The sequence below is a fragment of the Siphateles boraxobius genome, unplaced genomic scaffold, assembly GCF_051911475.1.
Source record: "Siphateles boraxobius isolate OS27281-9 unplaced genomic scaffold, OSU_SipBor_1 15, whole genome shotgun sequence".
Lineage (NCBI taxonomy): Eukaryota > Metazoa > Chordata > Actinopteri > Cypriniformes > Leuciscidae > Siphateles > Siphateles boraxobius.
The window spans coordinates 1,772,269-1,794,112 of NW_027508755.1; the positions used below are offsets into that span (position 1 = coordinate 1,772,269).

A 21,844-nucleotide genomic window follows, 5' to 3' on the forward strand; every position below is an offset into this window, starting at 1 on the left:
AATTTGATGATCGCCATTTCCGTATGAACGCGCATAGAGAGAGAAATACACATCATGGATTAAATAATCAGCGAGTGGCCTATTTCTTTTCGTTTTGAATTGTTCATTTAATGAAATTTCAAGCTTTATTTATATATTCATGTCTGTGAGACATACACTGAGTTTCGGTTAATTTATGATGAGATTTCAATGCAAGTGACCGCGGCGCGGTCATGATTATGTTGTCTGCTATATTTGATTCTTATTTATTAAGTCCAGGGCAATTGGTTGATAAAAAAAATATTAAAATTAAAATACAATTTATACAAAACGAAATTCACTTTAAAGAAAGGCCTTTTACAAAATGAAACTTAATTAAGTGGTCAATGTCTGACTCCTGATGCATCCCATCTTACTCGTGCTGTTTAGTTTTCATTATCAACGTAAAAAAAAAACAACATTATAATATTTTAACAAATATAAACTAATGTGCTTATTTAATGAACTCGGGGCAAAATGCATCCTCACAGCAGTGAGGGGGTGGTTGTTTCGGAGATGCGACATTAGGTTAGAGGTGTTTCCATCTCTCGCGGTCACCTTTTTTATTGCAACATTTACAAATTGCCTCGTCAGTATTTACCGCCTCTCCCTTCTCTCTCTCTCTCTTTCTCCTCCACACTGTCACTTGATGACAACTACATAAGCATTTTTAGGCATTGAATAAATTATATTTATATATTATATATAAGTGCGGGTAATGACGGTATTGAAACTGATACCGTTGCTATTTTAAGACCCCGCGGTATACGATATTACCGTAATACCGCCCAACCCTATTGATAGCTGATGCTTGTTTTGACAATATCTCTGGATACATGATGTCATGGTTTATTGGCGCAACCCGGCACCGGGGTTTATCGCACATATTTCACACGTATAGTGCGAGCAGTCGCAGCTCGATGATCGGACCGTATAGTGTGAGCAGTCGCAGCTCGATGATCGGGCTGTATAGAGTGAGCACATACAACGCGAGATTTGGCTTTACATCGCATGCGATCTACTAGTTCAGTGTGAGTAGGAAACCTTACTGAAATCGCACAGACATCACACAGTGTATGCCCGCCTTTAGTCGACCAAATATTCAATCGAGGGCAGCACAAATAATGACATGTCCAAACACTTATAAATAAGCAATATCCTATTTTTAATAATATTGTACAGAGTTTGTGATTAAATGTATTACCTTTTTGACAGTGCTGTTTTGCAGATCTGTTATCTCTTGCTGCATCTTATTCTCTTGGTCCTGAACAAAACAAAACAAAACAAATCACATCACATCACACACATCACATCTAATTATATTAAATATATATTAAATTATATTAAAGTATAAACTAAAATAAAAGAAAGCAAAGCAAAACAAAGCAAAGCAAACAAAAACAAACAAAAAAATAAGAAAGCAAACAAAAAGCATAAGAAAGCAAAGCAAAACATAACAAAGCAAACCAAACCAAACCAAACCAAAGCATAAGAAAGCAAAGCAAAACATAACAAAGCAAACCAAACCAAACCAAACCAAAGCATAAGAAAGCAAAGCAAAACAAAACAGATAAACAGACAAATAAATAAGGAGTTGTCCTCACTTGTTTTGAGCAGTTATGTTTGACAGCCTAATAATCAATAATTTTCATTCACACATAAAGCCAACATGGAACGACAATCGCAAACAATTTTACTGGCTGATTTCTGAGTGAGGAAAAAATGTCAGTTTTGATTTTATCCATGGGGATTTTATTGAATGGTGATAAAGGGTTTGGAAAGGGTTTGACAAATGGTGACATTGTGACGTCTGACAATAAAGAAAAGAGCTTCAGGGGAAAAGCAAGTTATTACACACTGGCAAAAATATTATGAAGACCATTTTGATTTCTCTGGAATAATATGAACCGATGAACTGACATCCTGAGGTACATTGAGTCGTTCACACTGACGGAATTACATGATTTGCAAGACAAAGCAATTGGTTATTAGTTTTAATTGAGAGTTGGCAGCAAAATCTGATTTGGACTTTTAACATTACGCAAATAAGCAGTGATGTGATGCAGTGACTGTAAATGGAAATTAAGTCAGTGGATTGGCCCTATGAAATACAGCAACCAGATGTACGTTACTGTGTGTGTTACTGTGTTAACTGTGAATCCCACCAGTAATGAGGGCAACCAGCAGTATAAACATCCACTATACCGTCCCGGTTACTTATGGTAACCCTCGTTCCCTGAAGGAGGTAACTGACACGTACGCCGTGACCGACGATTAGGAATCTCACTAGAGAGGCCAATCTACTTCAAGTGAAACTAAACGAGCCAATGCACATTGCACAATCATCTGCATCAGCTGTTCAGCCTCGCAGCCCAGGTATATAACAAGCAGGAGGAGCCATCGCACTTCAGCTTTTTGCTGAGGAGCCGAGCCGATGGGCCGCCCCGGTGGGTCACAGCAGATGTGGCGATGGGACATATGCCTCTTTTCCCTATCAGTTGGTCACTCTAGACGTACGTCGCGACCGACGAAAAGGAATCCCTACCAAAGTGCCACAGTGTATCTGTCACTGTTGTTCCGTGATAACCCATACAGTGGGATTATTGGATAACACTGGGAAAGCGTGCCCTTTCTGTTAGGAAGGAGAACGGTGCGGATTCTTCCCAGAAGGAGTAATGTAGAGATACACATATGGACTAGCCCGAAGGTTGCACTGCATATATACATAATACACATATCGGACCCAGCCCAGACCCGGTTCTCAAGGATTCAACTGTTAAAGGGCTGGCGCCGGACGCTCCGCCACATCCGGGCCAAGGGTGTTGGAGGTCTCAACAGGTTTTTCACTCTGGAGCAATAAGGGTGCTCTCAGCGCTTCTACCCGTTTAGGGCAGGACCTTGTAGTGCTATATTTGACCCATACGTAACCGAGACGTTTCTTATCAGTCAGTCACTCTTGACGTGCGCCATCTTTCCACAATGGGTACATGACTCATCCACGAATGCGGCATCAGCATGTTCAATGACCAGACACACGACGCAGTGCTCGCGATCCCATGTAATGACCGCATCCAGAAACACACAGCTAGTGTGACATCTTTAAAAAGACGCGCTTTACCCGTGTAAGCTCTTTCAGGGGACTGCTCTCCTTGGTGCTGAAGCACGCAGGGGAAAGGTCGTGGCGAACACAGACAGGGAAGTGTGCAGACACAAAAAGACAGAAAGAGAGAGAGAGAGAAAGAAGTCGATCCCACTGCCACGCTGTATCGCCCGCACCAGACGTGAGAGATCCTCCTGGAGAGCTTGCTCGTTTAGTATAAACAGCTTCACTGAAGAGAAAAGCATCGAAACGCTCAGCTCCTCAGCAAAAAGCTGAAGTGCGATCGCTCCTGCTGCTTGTTATATACCCGCGCTGCGAGGCTGAACAGCTGATGCAGATGATTGTGCAATGCGCATTGGCTCGTTTAGTTTCACTCGAAGTAGATTGGCCTCTCTAGCGAGATTCCTATTCGTCGGTCACGACGTAAGTCGAGAGTGACCGACTGACAGGGAACCAAAGATAACGTGATGTCTCTGTCAGTGTGTGAAGAGTGTGTGAGCTACTGACCCTGAGCTGTCTCTGTCTCCTGTTTTCAGTCTCCTGAATCTCCTGTTTCAGGAGAATCACAGTCTGCTCCAAATCCTCAATCACCTCCGATGCCTGACAGAAACACAAACTACATTCACAAAATGCTATGAAACCATAAACTTAAAAAGATTGTCTCCGTTCCAAAAGCTAGTGAGCTGACTGATTAGCCCGCATAGTCATCACAAACATCCTCCTGATGCAAAGACCCCTCAGTAGACAGCAAGAATACCCCTTACAAAAGAGAAGCATACCTCAGGTTCATTTGAGTGTATATATATAAAAGTGTGAGTATATTGTCCAGGTCTACAGTAAAGGAAACAGGTGTACTAGTATTATTTGCATGTGAACTATTTCAATACTTGGGACTAAATTGGCACACTTTTTAGGTTATACAAGTATACTTTTTATACTTTTAGTTAATAAAAAGCCAGCAGTTTATTGTTTGTTCACGTGCGTTAACAGTGCATTAACTAATCTTAAAAAATACAACCTTTGATTTTAACAATGTATTAGTAAATGTTGAAATTAAAATTAACCAAGATTAATAAATGCTGAAGAAGTACTGTTCATTCTTAAGTCATTTGAACTAAAATAGATAAAATAACGAGCTTTCTTCAGAAACAAGGCATTTAAACTTCCGGTTAATGAGATCATCACAGAGTTTACCGGTATTTTGTTACTGATGTGTGAATGTCTGTTACCGGTAAAAAGCCAGAACACTGTTGCTTGTGTGAACAGCGTATTTTTGAATTTACCGGTAAAGTCGTTCTGCCAATTTTACGGTAATTGCTGTGTGAAATGGGTTATAGTTTTCTCATTCAGTGGAAGAATGGTCAATAAACTCTCCCAGATGTAGACTAATAGCACAGATGAATAAACATTTTTTTTTTTTTGACAAGTTCAGGGAATCATTACAAAGAAACATATACTTTTTGTAGGACAGAAAAACACCTAATATTTGTGTGTACTGTGCATTTTTGTGGTTGTTAGAATATCTTAAAAGTCCTAATATGTCCTAATGTTACATTTATACTTCATGTGAGTAACAATATAGTTAAATTTAAGTTCAGTCACTCCATTCGGGTTAGGATGCTACAGTAGTACATCTGTGGCTGGTTGCATAAACCACTAAGACTAGCCTTACAAGTTAGTCATCAAATTCTTTTAAGTCAGTTACATAAAAACATAGATTGGCCTAATTTGGTAACGGAAGGTAAGACTAACCATCCCTTGACTAACTGCTAGTGGGTCATACTAGATCTTAAGACACTGTCTAAACATAATGTCTAAAATTATGCAACTGGCCCCAGGAATCATTCCTAAGCTTGTATATCAGAAAGTTAACTCACTTAACGGTTCAGTAAAAGTGAATCTGTCGACTACCATAGGAAATAAAAGTGAGTAAAGCATGTGTAAGGTGTGAGAGGTGAGTAAAGATACCTTGGCTGCAGAGAGTGTGTGTTCCTGCTGGAAGTGGCTCATGTCTGCGTTGTGTCTGGCCTGTTGTTTCTGCAGCGAGTCTTCATGCTGGTTTCTCATCTGCTCCATCTCAATCTGCAGGGACATGGCCCTGAAGAACACACACAATCACCACACACAAACTCTCCACCTCTTTGAATTAAGATTTTCTCTAGTCAAGTCACCTTCATTTATATAGCGCTTTTAACAAAATAGATTGTTTCAAAGCAGCATTACAGTGATAATAGGAAATTACAGTAACAGAGATTGTTTTGGCTTTACAGCAGCTCTAGAATAAAGTTATCGTCCAGCTAAAGTTAGTTTTGATTGATTCACTTCCGTTGCAAAGATCATTAGTTATTAACTTACACAACACCGTTTTAACCGAAAACTTTTAATGTGTTCTGGCCGCTCATCCGCACAACAACAGTGCCTTGCGGCTCGAGAACGCAAACCCTGAAACAGCTTCCAAGGTGCAAGCTCACAAAAATGTTGAAAAACGTTATCATCTCCACGTAAACTTTAAAAACGTGAATCTGTGAGAACACTGACGGCGTGCACATGCGTATTACGTGTTCAGTCTATAACTATGCACGTTTGAATATATACATGCGCAGACGTGTAGTCTTTCTTTACAAATTGACCTCACCAAATGACTTGGCCTTAAAAATTCAATACCTGCAATGAATTGTGGGACTGCATCATAGGTTAAGGATTGATGTCAGGTGTGTTTAAGAAGCCTTTATATCGGTTACATCAAATCTCTGCACCTGCGATCAGTCGCATCTGAGCATGTCAGGATTTCTCGTACCTGTGGTTAGCCTCTTGTAGCTCAGCGCTGATAGAGGCGATATGAATCTCTAACTCGGCTTTCTCCTGTGTGACCTTCTGCCGAAGAAGGTTCCCGTTCTTCACTTCCACGGAGAGCTGCTTCACCCTTGACTCTAGCTCGTGCACCATCTGCTCCTAGAGGAGCCACACAGAAAAATAATGATAAGAGAAAGAGACAAACAGTTCATACAAATTAATCAGCTCATCAAAAAATATTACAGATCAAAAAAAGATTCACAGATTTCTATGGCTGCAAAACATTTCTTTAATCAAGTCAAGTCAAGACACTTTCATTTATATAGCGCTTTTTTACAATCTGGATTTTTTCAAAGCAGCTTTACAGTGATAATAGGAAATTACAGTAAAAGAGATTGTTTGGCTTTACAGCAGCTCTAGAATAAAGTTATTGTCCAGCTAAAGTTAGTTTGGATTGATTCACTTCCATTGCAAAGATCATTAGTTATTAACTTAGGGGCCGCTAACATGACACCGTTCTAACAGAAAACCCTTAATGCACTCCGGCCGCTCATCCGCACAACAACAGTGCAACAGTGCTCGAGAATGCAAACCTTGAAAAAAAAAAAAAAAGTTTTACTATACAGTACTGTATCTATAGTGGTTTTAATATAGTGCTTTACACAATATAAGAAACTTCAGTGATAAACGTGAAAATAGTGTTAAAGTTGCAAAATTCATCAATTATTAAACAAATGTTCTGCTATAAAGCAGCTCTACAGTAGACAGTTGTGTAATTATTTAGCTTAAAGGGATAGTTCAGCCAAAATTGAAAATCGTAAAAAAAATATATATATATATATATATGGAAGTCAATGAATACCGTCAACTGTCTGGTTAAACTGTCTGGAACAACATGAGTTGAACATGTACAGAACATGAGGGAAAGTAAATGATGACAACATTTTCATTTTTGGGTGAACTGTACCTTTAATTTAGTTCAGGGTTAGTTCAGTACAGTAACAACAAATATTAAACAAAATGTTGCACTTATGTTCATGTAGAAAAAAATATTTAGATTAATGCTTTTACTCACCACCGATTTTTAGTATTTTTTGTTTTTGAATGTAAATCTATCTGTTCAAGTTTAATTCTGTCACTAAATAAGTAAATAAATAAATAGTTTTTTATTGCAAAAGTTATGGCCCTCTTACATAGCGTCAATGCAGTTAGCTGTTTTTCAGTAGTTATTATCATAACCAACGTGGCTCAAAAGTGTAGTTTGAGTGTTGTTGAACTACTTTAAAATGATAGCGTTTAAAAATATAGGGATGCACGATATATCGGCCAACATATCGGTATCGGGCGATATATGTTGATTTTCAACATTATCGTTATCGACCTTATAAGAACATTTGTCCGATATATTAAAGCTGATAAATAATGTGTTATTTCCTTCAGCTGAAACACTTCAGATGCGCACTGTTCAATATGATGGTTTTGAATTGCTTGAAATATGATTGGAATCACTTCAAAAAGGAAAATACAGTAAAGTGCAAAGATGTGCAGTGCATGTCTGTCATATAAGCTACATAAAGTTATAATGAGAACTTATAAGAATTATAATTGTGTTTGGGTCATGGATTTTAATGGTGAGACTTTTGTTTTTGTAATCAGGCTCTCAAAAGTAATATTATATATATATATATATATATATATATATATATATATATATATATTTCAGTCATCGGCTTTCAAATTTAAAGAAATATCTGTTATCAGTACCGGCCAAAAGATTCATATCTGTGAATCCCTAATTATGAGTCGCTTGTATCTTACAGCTTCACAGTAGCTTCCCAACACAGAGACCTCCTGAATGAGGAATTCTTCTGTAGATGTGATACTGAAAGTTGAACAGTTCAGTAACACTGAGCTTAAACAGCTTTCTAACAGCATTCATGGCCACCACACCATCCTCATCCACCTTCAAAGATCATCTTTCAAATCTGATGCACCTGTGGGCCTCTGTTCTTTAACACAACCCAGAGCATGCTGGGATTGAATATAAAAAAGACATGTGAGGCAGACCAGCATTAAAGCATAGCTCAGCCCTAAAAAGAACATCTAGGATCTAGGATGGTCTTCATTTGAAAATGAGACAAGCGTATCTGATTAAATACAGGAAGGGGGAAACTTTCCATGGGACAGCAAAAGCTGTTAAAGCAAAACCAGACAGCGCTCAGACACACACATACACACACACTCGCGTCTCATCGTTAATGGAGGCCACTGTCCTGTGCGTGGCGGGTGGAATGCAGGCTGATATGACTGATGACAGATTATTGATTGAAGATACATAGTTCAGATGATGAAAGTGGCCAGTGTTGAAAAGCACAGCTTTCTGATGGCGACGTCAGCATCTAAACGCTGGAAAATAGGCCTTTGTCAACTCCCAGTGTGAAATGCGGCATGATCTGAAAGGGTAAGACTTGTGCTATGACGCACTCTTGTAATTAATACACTGACCCTGATGGCACACGCACATACAATCGTCTGAGCCATTCAAGAATCTGCATAGTTACCCATCCCACTGTTAAAAAAACAGCACTTGCTTCAGGATCATTTCCATTTTCTGAATCATACTTCGAACACTGGGTAGGGGAAAGTGGGTAGGAAAAACAGGTTACACTTTATTTTAAGGTGTCATATAATTACACTGTAACAATATTTAAGTACTGAGTAATATTAAGCAACTACATGTACTTACTATAGGGTTAAGGTAGGATTAGGGTTTGGTTGAGGGATAGTTGCATGTAATTCTGCATAATTTACTGTTATTACTATGGTAAGTGCGTGTAACATGTAACAAGGACAGTGTAAAATATAGTGTTACCGGTTAAAAAAAATTGGTTAAACTTTATTTAAAGGTGTCATTGTTACAGTGTAATTATATATTCAAGTACTGAGTAATATTAAGCAAATACATGTACTTACTATAGGGTTAAGGTAGGATTAAGGTTTGGTTGAGGGATAGTTGCATGTAATTCTGCATAATTTACTGTTATTACTATGGTAAGTGCGTGTAACATGTAACAAGGACAGTGTAAAATATAGTGTTACCGGTTAAAAAAATTTGGTTAAACTTTATTTAAAGGTGTCATTGTTACAGTGTAATTATATATTCAAGTACTGAGTAATATTAAGCAAATACATGTACTTACTATAGGGTTAAGGTAGGATTAAGGTTTGGTTGAGGGATAGTTGCATGTAATTCTGCATAATTTACTGTTATTACTATGGTAAGTGCGTGTAACATGTAACAAGGACAGTGTAAAATATAGTGTTACCGGTTAAAAAAATTTGGTTAAACTTTATTTAAAGGTGTCATTGTTACAGTGTAATTATATATTCAAGTACTGAGTAATATTAAGCAAATACATGTACTTACTATAGGGTTAAGGTAGGATTAGGGTTTGGTTGAGGGTTAGTTGCATGTAATTCTGCATAATTTACTGTTATTACTATGGTAAGTGCGTGTAACATGTAACAAGGACAGTGTAAAATATAGTGTTACCGGTTAAAAAAAATTGGTTAAACTTTATTTAAAGGTGTCATTGTTACAGTGTAATTATATATTTAAGTACTGAGTAATATTAAGCAAATACATGTACTTACTATAGGGTTAAGGTAGGATTAGGGTTTGGTTGAGGGTTAGTTGCATGTAATTCTGCATAATTTACTGTTATTACTATGGTAAGTGCGTGTAACATGTAACAAGGACAGTGTAAAATATAGTGTTACCGGTTAAAAAAAATTGGTTAAACTTTATTTAAAGGTGTCATTGTTACAGTGTAATTATATATTTAAGTACTGAGTAATATTAAGCAAATACATGTACTTACTATAGGGTTAAGGTAGGATTAGGGTTTGGTTGAGGGTTAGTTGCATGTAATTATGCATAACTTACTGTTATTACTATGGTAAAGACATGTAACATGTAACAAGGACACTGTAAAATAAATTTGGTGTTACCAAAAAAATATTTTAAGTAAACTTTTTAAACCAATTTAAGTAAACAATCACACATATCAAAATACTCTAAGAGTCAGTGAAAAACAGCTGCTGATGTAACAGTGATTGAGATTGTGATAAGGCGTCTCTTACAGTCAAACCCGCAGGTGACATGGGACACGTCTTTATCCTTTCAATCACACATGCCCTCTTCTGAGAGCACGTCTCAGTGGCCAGGAGGATGTTCCCTATTAAATCGCATACACCACCAAAGAATGTATGTGCTTTTCTACACACGTACTGTATCATCTCTGAAGATACGGATCAACAATTGTTTTAGGAATACTCGACCCGAACAAAGAGAAACTAAAAGCATATCTCATTCTCCTTTCAAGCTGACATTTTGTTGACTCAAACCGTGTTAATCTGCTAGATTTTATAGCGGCATATTCTAAGTCTTATTATCAAGTTTATTTTTAGCAAAAAATTGTCATTTCATTTTTATGTGGCAACTTAGACTGGCAAAGCTCTTTGCATGTGAAATGACTAACAGCCCTGCCGTGTTGGTGAATACTGAATAGATAAATAGGTAATAAGAAAGACAATGCGAATGTCATTATGTTTGCTTTGTGTTGTATCAGAAGGTGCAAGAATATTGCTTGTGCTTTGCTTTGGGAAAAAGGATCATTCCTTATATATTCTCCATTCAGGCAGTCTCATCATTCAAGCATTAAGAGTTCAGTCAAACTGAGGCTACATTTCACACACACTCACCAAAACTGAACACTAGATTGGAAAAACGTTGCCTAGTCTGATGAGTCTGGTTTTCTGCTGCAATATTCAGATATTCAGATGGTAGGCTCCGAATTTGGTGTAAACAACATGAAAGCATGGATCATCCAGCCATGTATCCGCAGTTCTGGTGCTGTAATGGTGTGTTATATATTTTCTCAGCACACTTTGAGCCTCTTATTACCAATCGAGCATTGTTTAAACACCACAGTCTACCTGAGTATTGTTGCTGACCATGTCCATCCCTGTATGACCACAGTGTCCTCGTCTTCTGATGGATTCTCCCAGCAGGACAACAGGCCATGTCACAAAACTCAAATGATCTCAAGCTGGTTTCACCAGTCACCAGATCTCAATCCAATACAGCAGCTTTGGGATGTGGAGGAACGGGAGATTCACTTCATGGATGAGCAGCTGATAAATCTGCAGCAACTGCGTGATGCTATCATGACTATATGGACCAAAATGTTGAAAAGGAATGTTTTCAGCACTTTGTTGATTCTGTGCCACACATATACAGTATATATATATATATATATATATATATATATATATATATAAACACACAATTGTCCTGGCTTAACACTGTCTACATCGGGAGTGACTGTAGTCGTGTTGTAACAGATCTACACTGAACGCCTCATGGTTTATAACGTGGTTAGACACGCAAGGAGAAGACAAATAATCTTTGATAAACCGTCTTTATTTACAATCAAAACCAATAAACCAGAAACCAAGCTATATGTCAACAACAACCTACAAAACCAAAAGGAACTAAAAAAGATGGTAAAAGATGAAGATGATTCCAAAACATGGAACTAAAAAAGATGATAATCATGAGTAACTACAGAAACAAGTGAGGATATAAACAGAAACCAAGGAAACCAAAACGTACGTCAGATATGTATTAAATCCAGGTTATTTTGCAATGTGGAAGTAAGCAATTTTATACACACACACATATATATATATATATATATATATATATATATATATATATATATATATATATATATATTTAAGCTATTTTATGATTACGGTAATAAATTGAAATAGTTTGTAATATCAAGCAGTATAAAAGACTGTTTATGTATAGCTAAAATAACTGGAAATGGATGTCACCAGAAGCCTTTTACATTCAAATTACAGATGGCCATGTTGTTCTTGTGTTAAAAATAGTGTGTATAGAACAGGGCAACCATTTACTGTTTAGTTACATGTGTCTTGGTTGAGGATACAATATTGACAATGATGGTTCATTCCTAAAATGTATTTGACCAGCAACCAGCCCTGAACTTTAACCACTTCCGTCAGACAACACATTTGTTATTTTAATGTGGACTATATTAATTACTTCTTTGACCTTATATCATTTTATAACTCCCTTAATATTTGTGCATCAAGTGGCTGTACTGTTATGATTATAGAGCATATTTGACAAACGGAGGTTGGTGGCTGATGCACTCAGTATGTTCACATCTCTCAGGTAGAGTTTGTGCTATGACATCAATGCAAGTCATCAATCTCCATTGAGTCCCAAATGTGATGAATATGAATCTTGTCATCAATATTCAATGTTGTTTCCTCTATTGAGCTCTTACATTGGCGCATCAAAACTTGGCCAACAATGAGTGTTGGGAATATTAAGCAGAGCGAGGGAAAAGAACAGTTGTGCCAACTTCTGACACTCTCCCAAGCAAGAAGAAGCCAGGTAAACCGACAAGCACCCGTTGGCGCCCCAATCTCGCCCATTCAGAAGATGTGAAACGCTGGCCGATGTGACTCCACGTAGCTTTGAAGAGCTTTTTTGAGAAATAAGGATGGCGTTGGAGTGTGCCCCACAAAAGAATGATGAAAGAATGAAAGATAAACAAAGGCTTTCAAAGGCTAGAGTATTGAGACATCAAACGCAAAGTAGAAACAACACACAGCATCTCACCTCAGCTGACATATTGACAACAGCAGCCTATGAGGAGAGAAGAGGTAAGACAAGAGGCGGGGGGGGTTCGGGTGGAGAGGTTGCTGAGGTCAGCTTAAACCAACAGAACGGGAGAACCTAATTTCCAATGACAGAAGGGCCTTTCATCTGGGGCCCTGCCTGGAAATGTGCTGTGTTTAATTATTAAAGAAGGGTCATACTCTGTGGGGTCGGCATGCATTTGAAGTCCTGTAAATTCAGGCCTGCTGACAGGCCGCGTGCCTTTACCTGTATGACAGCCGCTGAATGCTAATTTGTAACAAGCTAAACTCATTAGGCCTCAGTCACGGTCTGACGCGTGTCCCGGCTCATCTTATGCTCCAGTCACGAGTGGGACAACTTCAAACCAAGCATATAAGGCATGCTTTGCTTCAGGCACACCCCGAACGCACACACAAGACGACGTTTACAAGGTGAGGGAAGAGGAGGAAAGAACAAGACAAAGAAACATACCTCTACATAAAACACGAATGCAGACGAGAATGATTGGTCGTACATGGCCAGTAAAAGGTTTTCGAATCGGTAATATTTTTAGGTGATTTACTAAAGTTTGCGCTCGTCAATTCACTGGTGTGTGCGCCATTATTTACCACCCTTAAACCAGTCTTAAACCAGAAGCTAAGTAGTAGATTACGTTGGTCATTATGGAAATGATCCGACTGCGTCTTTGTTCTTTAATTTGTGTCGTCAGTAGATCACGCGCAGAACTTTCCTCTCCGATCGGTGCTTTTTTGGAAGTACCTGTTTAGTAAATATCAAGCACGGCGTCAGTTCTGGCAGATCACGTTAGTCAAGCTGACTCTCATCTGTTCCACGTCCACCTATAGGAATACGATGCCTATCACTGTATACATATATAAGCTCCTTCAGTGTTATCAGCAGCTATCGCGTTTCTCAGGAGATTATTACCCTCCTCCCTCCCCAGCTCCACCTGTCTCCAGTAAGAATTCGGCATTATGATTCCACCTTGAATCAGAATAAATTCTCGAATTCTGTTGTATTTTAAAATCTTGAATTGATGATATCTGCAATATATTCATGTTGGTTCTGTTCTGCTTACCCTAAGGGGAGTTATTGCTGCTCTTATCCATGCTAGGCTTGCCCAGAACAGAACCATACCGCCAATTCTAACTGTATTCTAATTGTCAATCGTATTAGATGATAGTGGTGGCAGAACTGGCCCTATGTATCTCTAAGTTGCATCATGTTTCCATTGAAGCGTGTTGAAGTGTGTGTGAGTGCACTCACAGTGGCCTGGTTCTGGCCGCTGTACTCGGCCTCCATCTTGGCGAGCCGTTGGTTGGTGTCCTCCAGCAGCTCCTGGATGTTGTCTGTGTGCTGCTTCTGCATCTCAAACTTCTCCTGTTCCATCTCCGCCACCGCAGCATGAAACTATGAACCAATCATACACCAGGATGGGGGGACAAAAAGTGCCCGTTCAAAAAAATTTACATTTTCAAGACCCTTAAGTCTTTAAGCAATGGTTTATGCTAGTGTGGTTTCAAGTATGGAGAAAACTGCCACTAAAAACAGTGAGTGATCATTGTTGCACTCTGTAATCTCCACTGTCCACTGGATACAAAACCAGATAATGTTACACTGGCGATATCTGGTTCTCTTCGGTAATTTTTGACCGAAAACTTTTAAGTTTTGTTTTTTTAGAATTTTTTTTACTTCATTGGAATGGTAAAAAAAACTTGGTAAAGGTGGCACTTGCTATATGTACACAAAAAAAAAATCATGGACATGATTCAAATAAAAATGGTCACAATTGTGCTCCTCGCGGTCAAAAATTAGTACATTGGAAATTAATGGGAGATAAATTTCATCTAGTGGGAACTTTTGGTACTGCAGCAAAACAAAATCTGACTAGAAGCTCATTTTTTGAGAATCAAGCTCAAATTTTGAACACAACTTGTTTAGATTTATGGCTTTGCTTGCAGTTTTAGAGTAAAACTTTATTTTGAAAATATGTATCTCATATAAATATTTATAACAACTCATTTGTGCATTTTTAATAACAATACACGTAAAATGATGTTACTTTTTAAAACTTTTTTTCACTTCAGCAAAAATCTGCCAAGTGTCGTCTTTGAAAAGAGATCAAACTTCAGTCTGTTGCTCTAAAGCAGTTAAGATTTACGACAGTATAAAAAAATCCCTTAAAAATACAAAGTATGAAATAAAAAACAATAAAAAATTCTGTCATTTTTGACCGACACGCGAAGAGCACCAAAGGGTTAAATCAGCACAATTCACAATGATGTTCATTATGTCAAAGCAAACGAAATTTTTAAGTTTGTGAGACTTAAAAACAGATAATTAGCGATCCTAAGACGATCTCACGTTGCCATCTGGCCTTCCTTATTGTTGAGCCCTGAACACGAGGCCTACAGAATATTACGTTTAGAAAACGAGAACAAAGAGAATGTTTTATAAGGCCTGAAGCAAGATAGCCTTCAACCGAAAGCCTGTACAAAGGAAGGGTCGGATTCTCCAGGAAAAAAAGAGAGAATTTGTGAGTTTTTCTTTTCTATCTCTGCAATAAACACACATCTACTGAGCACTCAGAAGAAGATGGATTTTTGAGATACTTTCTCAGACTCAGGCGGGATTGGCTGAGCTCTAAAAACTCACTGAGTGTTCGGTGTTCAAAGGAGGGACAGGCCTGTGGAAACCTGAGCCTTTTCAACCCTTCCTTACCTTCTTCTCCCATTGGTTTTTCAGAGATTCAGCACTTTGATCAGACATTTTCTTCAGCTCGCTGATCTGTTTCTCTTTGGTCTGTCGGATGACCTGGGACTCTCGCAGCAGGCTTTGAACTACAGGGGAGAGAGAGAGAGGCAGACACAAACATTCAGGCCTCGCTCTGTCTTCTCGAACCCCAGGCCGCCCTCAAGTTATAGCACCATTCTTCTTGACTCAAAAAATAATAATAATAATAAAAGTTTAAAAAAGTAAAAATAGGTATGAAAACAGCAAGATAATCTCAGTGTTATACACGTTAGGGTGGAGTGTATTATAGCAGCAAGCCATAAAAAGTTAGTTGTGTGAGTGATTTTAACATTTTAGGCTAGAGTTGTTAATTTAAAACAAAAATGGGTAACGCTTTATTTTGATGGTCCCTTGTTGACTATCAGTAACTTTGCAACTACATGTCAACTAACTCTTATTAGAGCATTAGTAGACTGTCTGCTTAATATCTGCAAACTCTTTATTGCGATGTTCGCCAACAGACATTATACTGACTATAAGCAACTTTGCAACTACATGTCAATTAATTCTAACCCAAACCCTACTAATACTCTACTAACACTCAAATGAGAGGTAGTTAACATGTTCTAGTCAACAGAATGTGTTAAAGGGACCATTAAAATAAAGTGAAACCCAAAAATTGAACATGTACACAGCTGTTCCTGAAGTTACCAAGTACCCTTAAAGTTTAGTTAATGCCTGACTTGAATAAGCTGGTGTGCTCCAAAACAATGACAAATGCACACAAAATACAATTTTCATGACATCACCGCAGACTTCTTCTGTCCAATCACATGCTCTCTAGAATCTGAAGCGCCGCCCCCTCTGCTATAAACACCCTCTGGCCGAAGCAAGCGTTGATACACAGAGCAATATGGTTGGAGTGTGTGTTGGGTTGCTCAAACGCTCCAGTTTTAATCGGTTAAGTTGGGTAAGAATGAAATGGCTGGATTTTTATTCACACTTCTACTTTTGAATCAGCGTATCATCAGCGCTCGGATTCACTTCAATGTACGACTGCAATCTGTGAGGGAAACTAAACACTATTGGCTCTTTGAAAAGGGGGGGGGGGGGCATTCAATATGTCCCACCTTTCAGGGGAAATTATGTCAACGCATCAAACAAAGTTGCGCTTTCCAAGGCCCTTCAGTGGGACTTTAATAAAGAATAATTTGACTGAAGAGTTCTCTCAATAAATAATTAGCACGTTGTCAGTTAGTATGAAAGTAAATGAGACAAAGTGAAAGTGACTTTTGTTGGGTCCTCTGAGCAATGTTTTAAGGGCCATTTTATTATTGTTATAATAGATTATGATCCCACCTCTCTTCTCCAGCCTCCGAACCGTCTCCTCCGCCTCCTTCTGCTTCCCACGATACATGCTCTTCAACTCATCAATCTCACCGTTCTTCCGGTCCAAAATCTGAGGAAAAACACACAAACCAGACTCAAGGGCCGTTCACACCAAGAACGATAACTTTAAAGATAACAATAACGATAACTATATTTGCGTCCGCACCAACGAACGATAACGGTCTGTTTATTCTAAGCTCACGCGCTGCGGTTTCAAAGTGGGTTCAACGTCATTGAACATGTTTTTGCTGTTCTTGTTGCATTTACACGGCTTTAACCAGCCATTGTCCTCAGCATGTTGTGTGTTGAGTGAAGCTAGTGTAATCGAGCTAACAATCTCACAGTGAATTTAGTCGACGTAGTCAATATAGTGGAATAAAAACAACACCTAGTCTTTTTCACCGCAACTTCAAAAGAACCAAGACAATGTTGTCGATACCCGAGGTAACGTTAACACTTCTCACCGTATGAACGATTGTCTTCCATATTCATTTTCTTGAAAAGGGGCTTGACTTGTCAAACACTGGTGGATTTTTCTGGACCTCGGCAATTAACTTCTCTGATTCTGATTGGCTGTCAGTGTTTTATAGAACGATTATCTTAACTATATCTTTATTATCTTTATCGCTATCGTCCTTGGTGTGAACGGGCCTTTATACATTTTTCTGAAGAAAATGTGACTTGTGCCAGGTTGTCATGGTGTTGCTGTGCAGTTGCTAAGGAGTGTATGTTAGGCTGCTATGTAGTTACTGTGTGATATCTGGTATCTAGGTCCCTTCTTCAATGTTATTCTGTGGGGTTCATTCATCTATGAGGTGAAAATCCAAAAGTGCAATCACTTAGTAAATTAACAGAACATCAATTACTAAATATGTCACAAATAGTGCATGACAAGTTCCTAGATTTAAAGTTTGGGGTTTGTGTTAAGGCCTCGTCCAGCGCTAAGCATCTGTCCGCACAAGTTGGACCTCGTAACGGGCTTTTCACTCGTAGTTCACTGGTAGAGAATCCAAGACCTTAAAGGGCTGTGTTTGTCATTAATGATTCTGAATGAATCTATTGAGTAAATGATTCAATGACTCACTCATAATCCACAAAAAAAAAAAAAAATTACAGGTGTAATGATGTAAACTACAAAGGGGTTAACTAAACAAACCAGTGGAGGATTCTGAATGATTCATTTTGGTTCAAAAGAGTCACTTGGATGAATCAAAATTTTTTGTTCGATTGAACATGGTAAATTGGCACTTGGTGAGACAGATCACACGATTGGCTGTTCAGATCAGCGACCCGGAGAACGAGAAGAAAAACGAAAGTGATGAAAGCAGGCAAACAATGAAACCAAGAGCGAACACACAAAATGCTCTTATAATTTCAAATCTTCATCTTACCTTGGCTGTTGTCTTTGCGGTGTGTTCAAGCGACACTTTCGTCTGCAGTCGTTTTTTGATTTTTATAACGCCATGGCCATCAGAAATTAAGCAAATGAAGACCAACTGATTAATATGACTCGTATTCAAAATTGTAACGATTTGTTTATTCGCAGTCCTAATTTCAGTTTCCGTTTTTGAATGACGAATATAGACTACTGCCACCTGGTGGTATTGAAAGTTATTTCATCTCACACAGGCTCAAAACGTACATGCTAGTTGGCCCTTCGCTGTGTGTTCAAGCGACACTTTCGTCTGCAATTGTTTTTTGATGTTGGTTTGATGCGTCACAGCCTTTAGATGTTTGTTCAGATCACTAACTCTAAGCATGAGCAATAGCAATAGTGATACTTGCATTAGCAAAACAACACTACAAACAAGCAGCATTCATGACACTGAGACGACAGATGACAGAACGTTTATGTTCCAGACCTTCCAGCTAATCTAAGAGCCATAAATACATTTCAGTGGGAACAGAGTTTAAATAGAGGTTTGTGGTGCTTCCATATGACAAGCTAATGCTGGCTGCAGATTACAGAGGATAATGTTCTTATTCACAAGCATGACCATGAAGGAACTCGCCCTCTCCTGCGTCACTGAATGCTGGAATTTGCTGCTTTGAAGCCGACATTTAGCGGATGGGGGGGGCAAGATCCCCATTTTTGGCCGTTTCTTCAGCAAAGGCTTTTTGCTTAAATATATTATCTGTAACAGTACCGTAAGCTTAAAGCAGCGGATGACAAACATCTCACATTATGCTCTGGGAAGGAAGACCACTCCAGGAGACGCACCCATGACCCCACTGACAAGTTGTAGTGTTTTGGTTGGAACCAAACAAATCATTCACTTCACATATTTTTCGCTCGCTGAAGTCTCTCCCTTTGCTTCTCCCTGCTTTCAAAGACTGAGTATAGCATGTCATTAGCATTCATTAGCATATGAATAGCATATCAACTGTTGGACCTGCTGGATGTATACGCCCTTCACTGAACAAGTCTATGGTTTTAAGGTCTGAATGACTTGAAGCAGTGCTAAATGGACTGGCACTTGTTCACGGACAAACTAAACAAACTGGGACATGGCATTTGTGAATGTACTGAATGAACAAGGTATTTCATTTGTGAACAGGGATCTGCTGACCAACAGTGACTGAATGAAAGGGGGCATTTGATCATTCAGTTCAGTATGTGAATCACTCTTGATTCACAACAATGAGAGAAATGAGGGAAGAAGGAATAGTCCATGTTTTGGCTGTGTAAATATGACGTATACTATATGCAATTAAATAAGGATTGTACTAATACATTTAAAGGAGTAGTTCACTTTTTAAAAAACTTTTGCTGATAATTTACTCACCCCCATGTCATCCAAGATGTCCATGTCTTTCTTTCTTCAGTCGAAAAGAAATTAAGGTTTTGGATGAAAACATTCCAGGATTTTTCTCCATATAATGGACTTGATTGGGTACAAAACGGTCCAAGGTCCAAATGACAGTTTCAGTGCAGCTTCAAATGGCTTTAAAGTTTAAACGATTCGTTCAACGAACGAAATGACTCGAAAAAAGATTTGTTCATTTTGATGAAGGAGTTCGAACAGGAGAGTCACGAACGTGCATCACAGAACAGAGCAAGGCGAGCATTTGTGCTTATAAAACTTAAAGTTTTGTATTTATTTTTGAAATGACCGATCGTTTCACTAGATAAGACCCTTATGCATCGTCTGGTGTCGTTTAAAGCCATTTGAAGCTGCACTGAAACTGTCATTTGGACCTTGGACCGTTTTGTACCCAATGAAGTCCATTATATGGAGAAAAATCCTGGAATGTTTTCATCAAAAACCTTAATTTCTTTTCGACTGAAGAAAGAAAGACATGGACATCTTGGATGACATGGGGGTGAGTAAATTATCAGCAAAAGTTTTTTAAAAAGTGAACTAATCCTTTAAAGGATTATTTCACTTCAGAATGAGAATTTCCTGACAATTTACTCTTTGTTCATGTATTATTTAATTTTTTTCAGTCGAAAAGATATGAAGGATTTTGAGGAAAACGTTCCAGGGTTTTTCTCCATATTGTGACTTCAATGGGGTCCAACGGGTTGAAGGTCCAAATGTGAGTTTCAGTGCAGCTTCACAGTCTCGTCACGATCCCAGACGTCGAATAAGAGTCTTACCTCGACAATCGCTCATTTTTTATATTAAAATATCTATACTTTTTAACCAGAAATGCTCGTCTGAAGTCATGGCGGAAGTACCGACGTAGTGTCAACAAAGCAAACGTGCAAAGACTAAGTCAAACGCCCTTTACAAAAAAATAAAAAAATAAATAAAAGGTAAAACAACGATTTCGGACGATTTTGACATTGGAGAGAAAATGACATGGAGTTTTTCCCCTTCGTCACGAGTGACCTTTCAACGTGATTACGTAATGTGTGGCGCATCACAGCTAGTGCAAGACGAGCATTAGTGGTTAAAAAGTATATAAATGTTTTGTTTTTTTAGAAAATGACCGATGGTTTGGCTAGATAAGACTCTTAAGGGCCGTTCACACCAAGAACGATAACTATAAAGATAACAATAATGATAACTATATTTGCTTACTTCTACGCAAAAACTATTTTTAGAACTATATCTTTTTAGTTATCGTCATTGGTGTGAACAGGCCTTTATTCCTCGTCTGGAATCGTGTCGAGACTGTGAAGCTGCACTGAAACTCACATTTGGACCTTCAACCATATCTTGGATGACGTGGGGGAGTGTAAATTATCAGTACATTTTTTTTTTTTTTGAAGTGAAATAATCCTTTAATTAGACCAGTGCACTTCTTTTCATATGTCTCTCTAATCAAACACACCTGATTCAGGTCATCAGTTCACTGGTAGAGAATCCAAGACCTTAAAGGGCTGTTTTTGTCATTAATGATTCTGAATGAATCTATTGAGTAAATTATTAAATGACTCACTCATAACACACAAATACACACTAATTTACAGGTGTAATGATGTAAACTACAAAGGGGTTAACTAAACAAACCAGTGGAGGATTCTGAATGATTCTTTTTGGTTCAAAAGTGTCACTTGGATGAATGAAAATCTTTTTGCTTGATTGAACATGGTAACATGGCACTTGGTCACACCGATCGGCTGTTCAGATCAGCGACTCGGAGAACGAGAAGAAAAACTAAAGTGATGAAAGCAGGCAAACAGTGAAACCAAGAGGGAACACACAAAATTAATTCTGAATGAATCTTTTTGGTTCAAAAGAGTCACTTTGGATTAATCAAAATCTCCACCACTACTCGCAAAAATGTTTAACAGCAAAAAGAGACCAAATGAATATGCAAAATAAACATGCAAAAGTCACTCATTGAAGTAAAAAAAATAAAAAATGGAGAGTGAAATGGAGTGATCTTTCCACTGAAAACAGTGTTACGTATTCTTTTTGATGCGTCTCAGGAGCACGTTGAGTGTTAACATTCCAGACTCTCTGAAGCATGAATGAGTGCTGCCAGTATCTGAGAGGACTCGAGGAACTCACTCATGACCTTGTCCCTCATCTCTCAAAGACCTCTACGGTGGGCTCCCAGACTCCAACGGGCCGGTTCTGCGAGTCCACAACAATACGCCCATTGTGCAACACAGT

At 38.4% G+C, this 21,844-nt stretch overlaps 1 protein-coding gene across 3 annotated transcripts in view; it reads right to left on the reverse strand.

Annotated features, from left to right (window-relative positions):
• The window catches only part of cep112 (centrosomal protein 112), a 207,319-nt gene that overhangs the window by 144,783 nt on the left and 40,692 nt on the right, over positions 1–21,844 (reverse strand). For all 3 annotated transcript variants that reach the window (XM_077230618.1, XM_077230619.1, XM_077230620.1), the window contains 7 exons: positions 16,746–16,845; positions 15,375–15,493; positions 13,920–14,063; positions 5,916–6,070; positions 5,087–5,216; positions 3,626–3,718; positions 1,223–1,282 (listed from right to left, as the gene is read on the reverse strand). In XM_077230618.1, the coding sequence (XP_077086733.1) occupies positions 1,223–1,282; positions 3,626–3,718; positions 5,087–5,216; positions 5,916–6,070; positions 13,920–14,063; positions 15,375–15,493; positions 16,746–16,845 (801 nt within the window). The remainder of the gene's footprint in view (positions 1–1,222; positions 1,283–3,625; positions 3,719–5,086; positions 5,217–5,915; positions 6,071–13,919; positions 14,064–15,374; positions 15,494–16,745; positions 16,846–21,844) is intronic.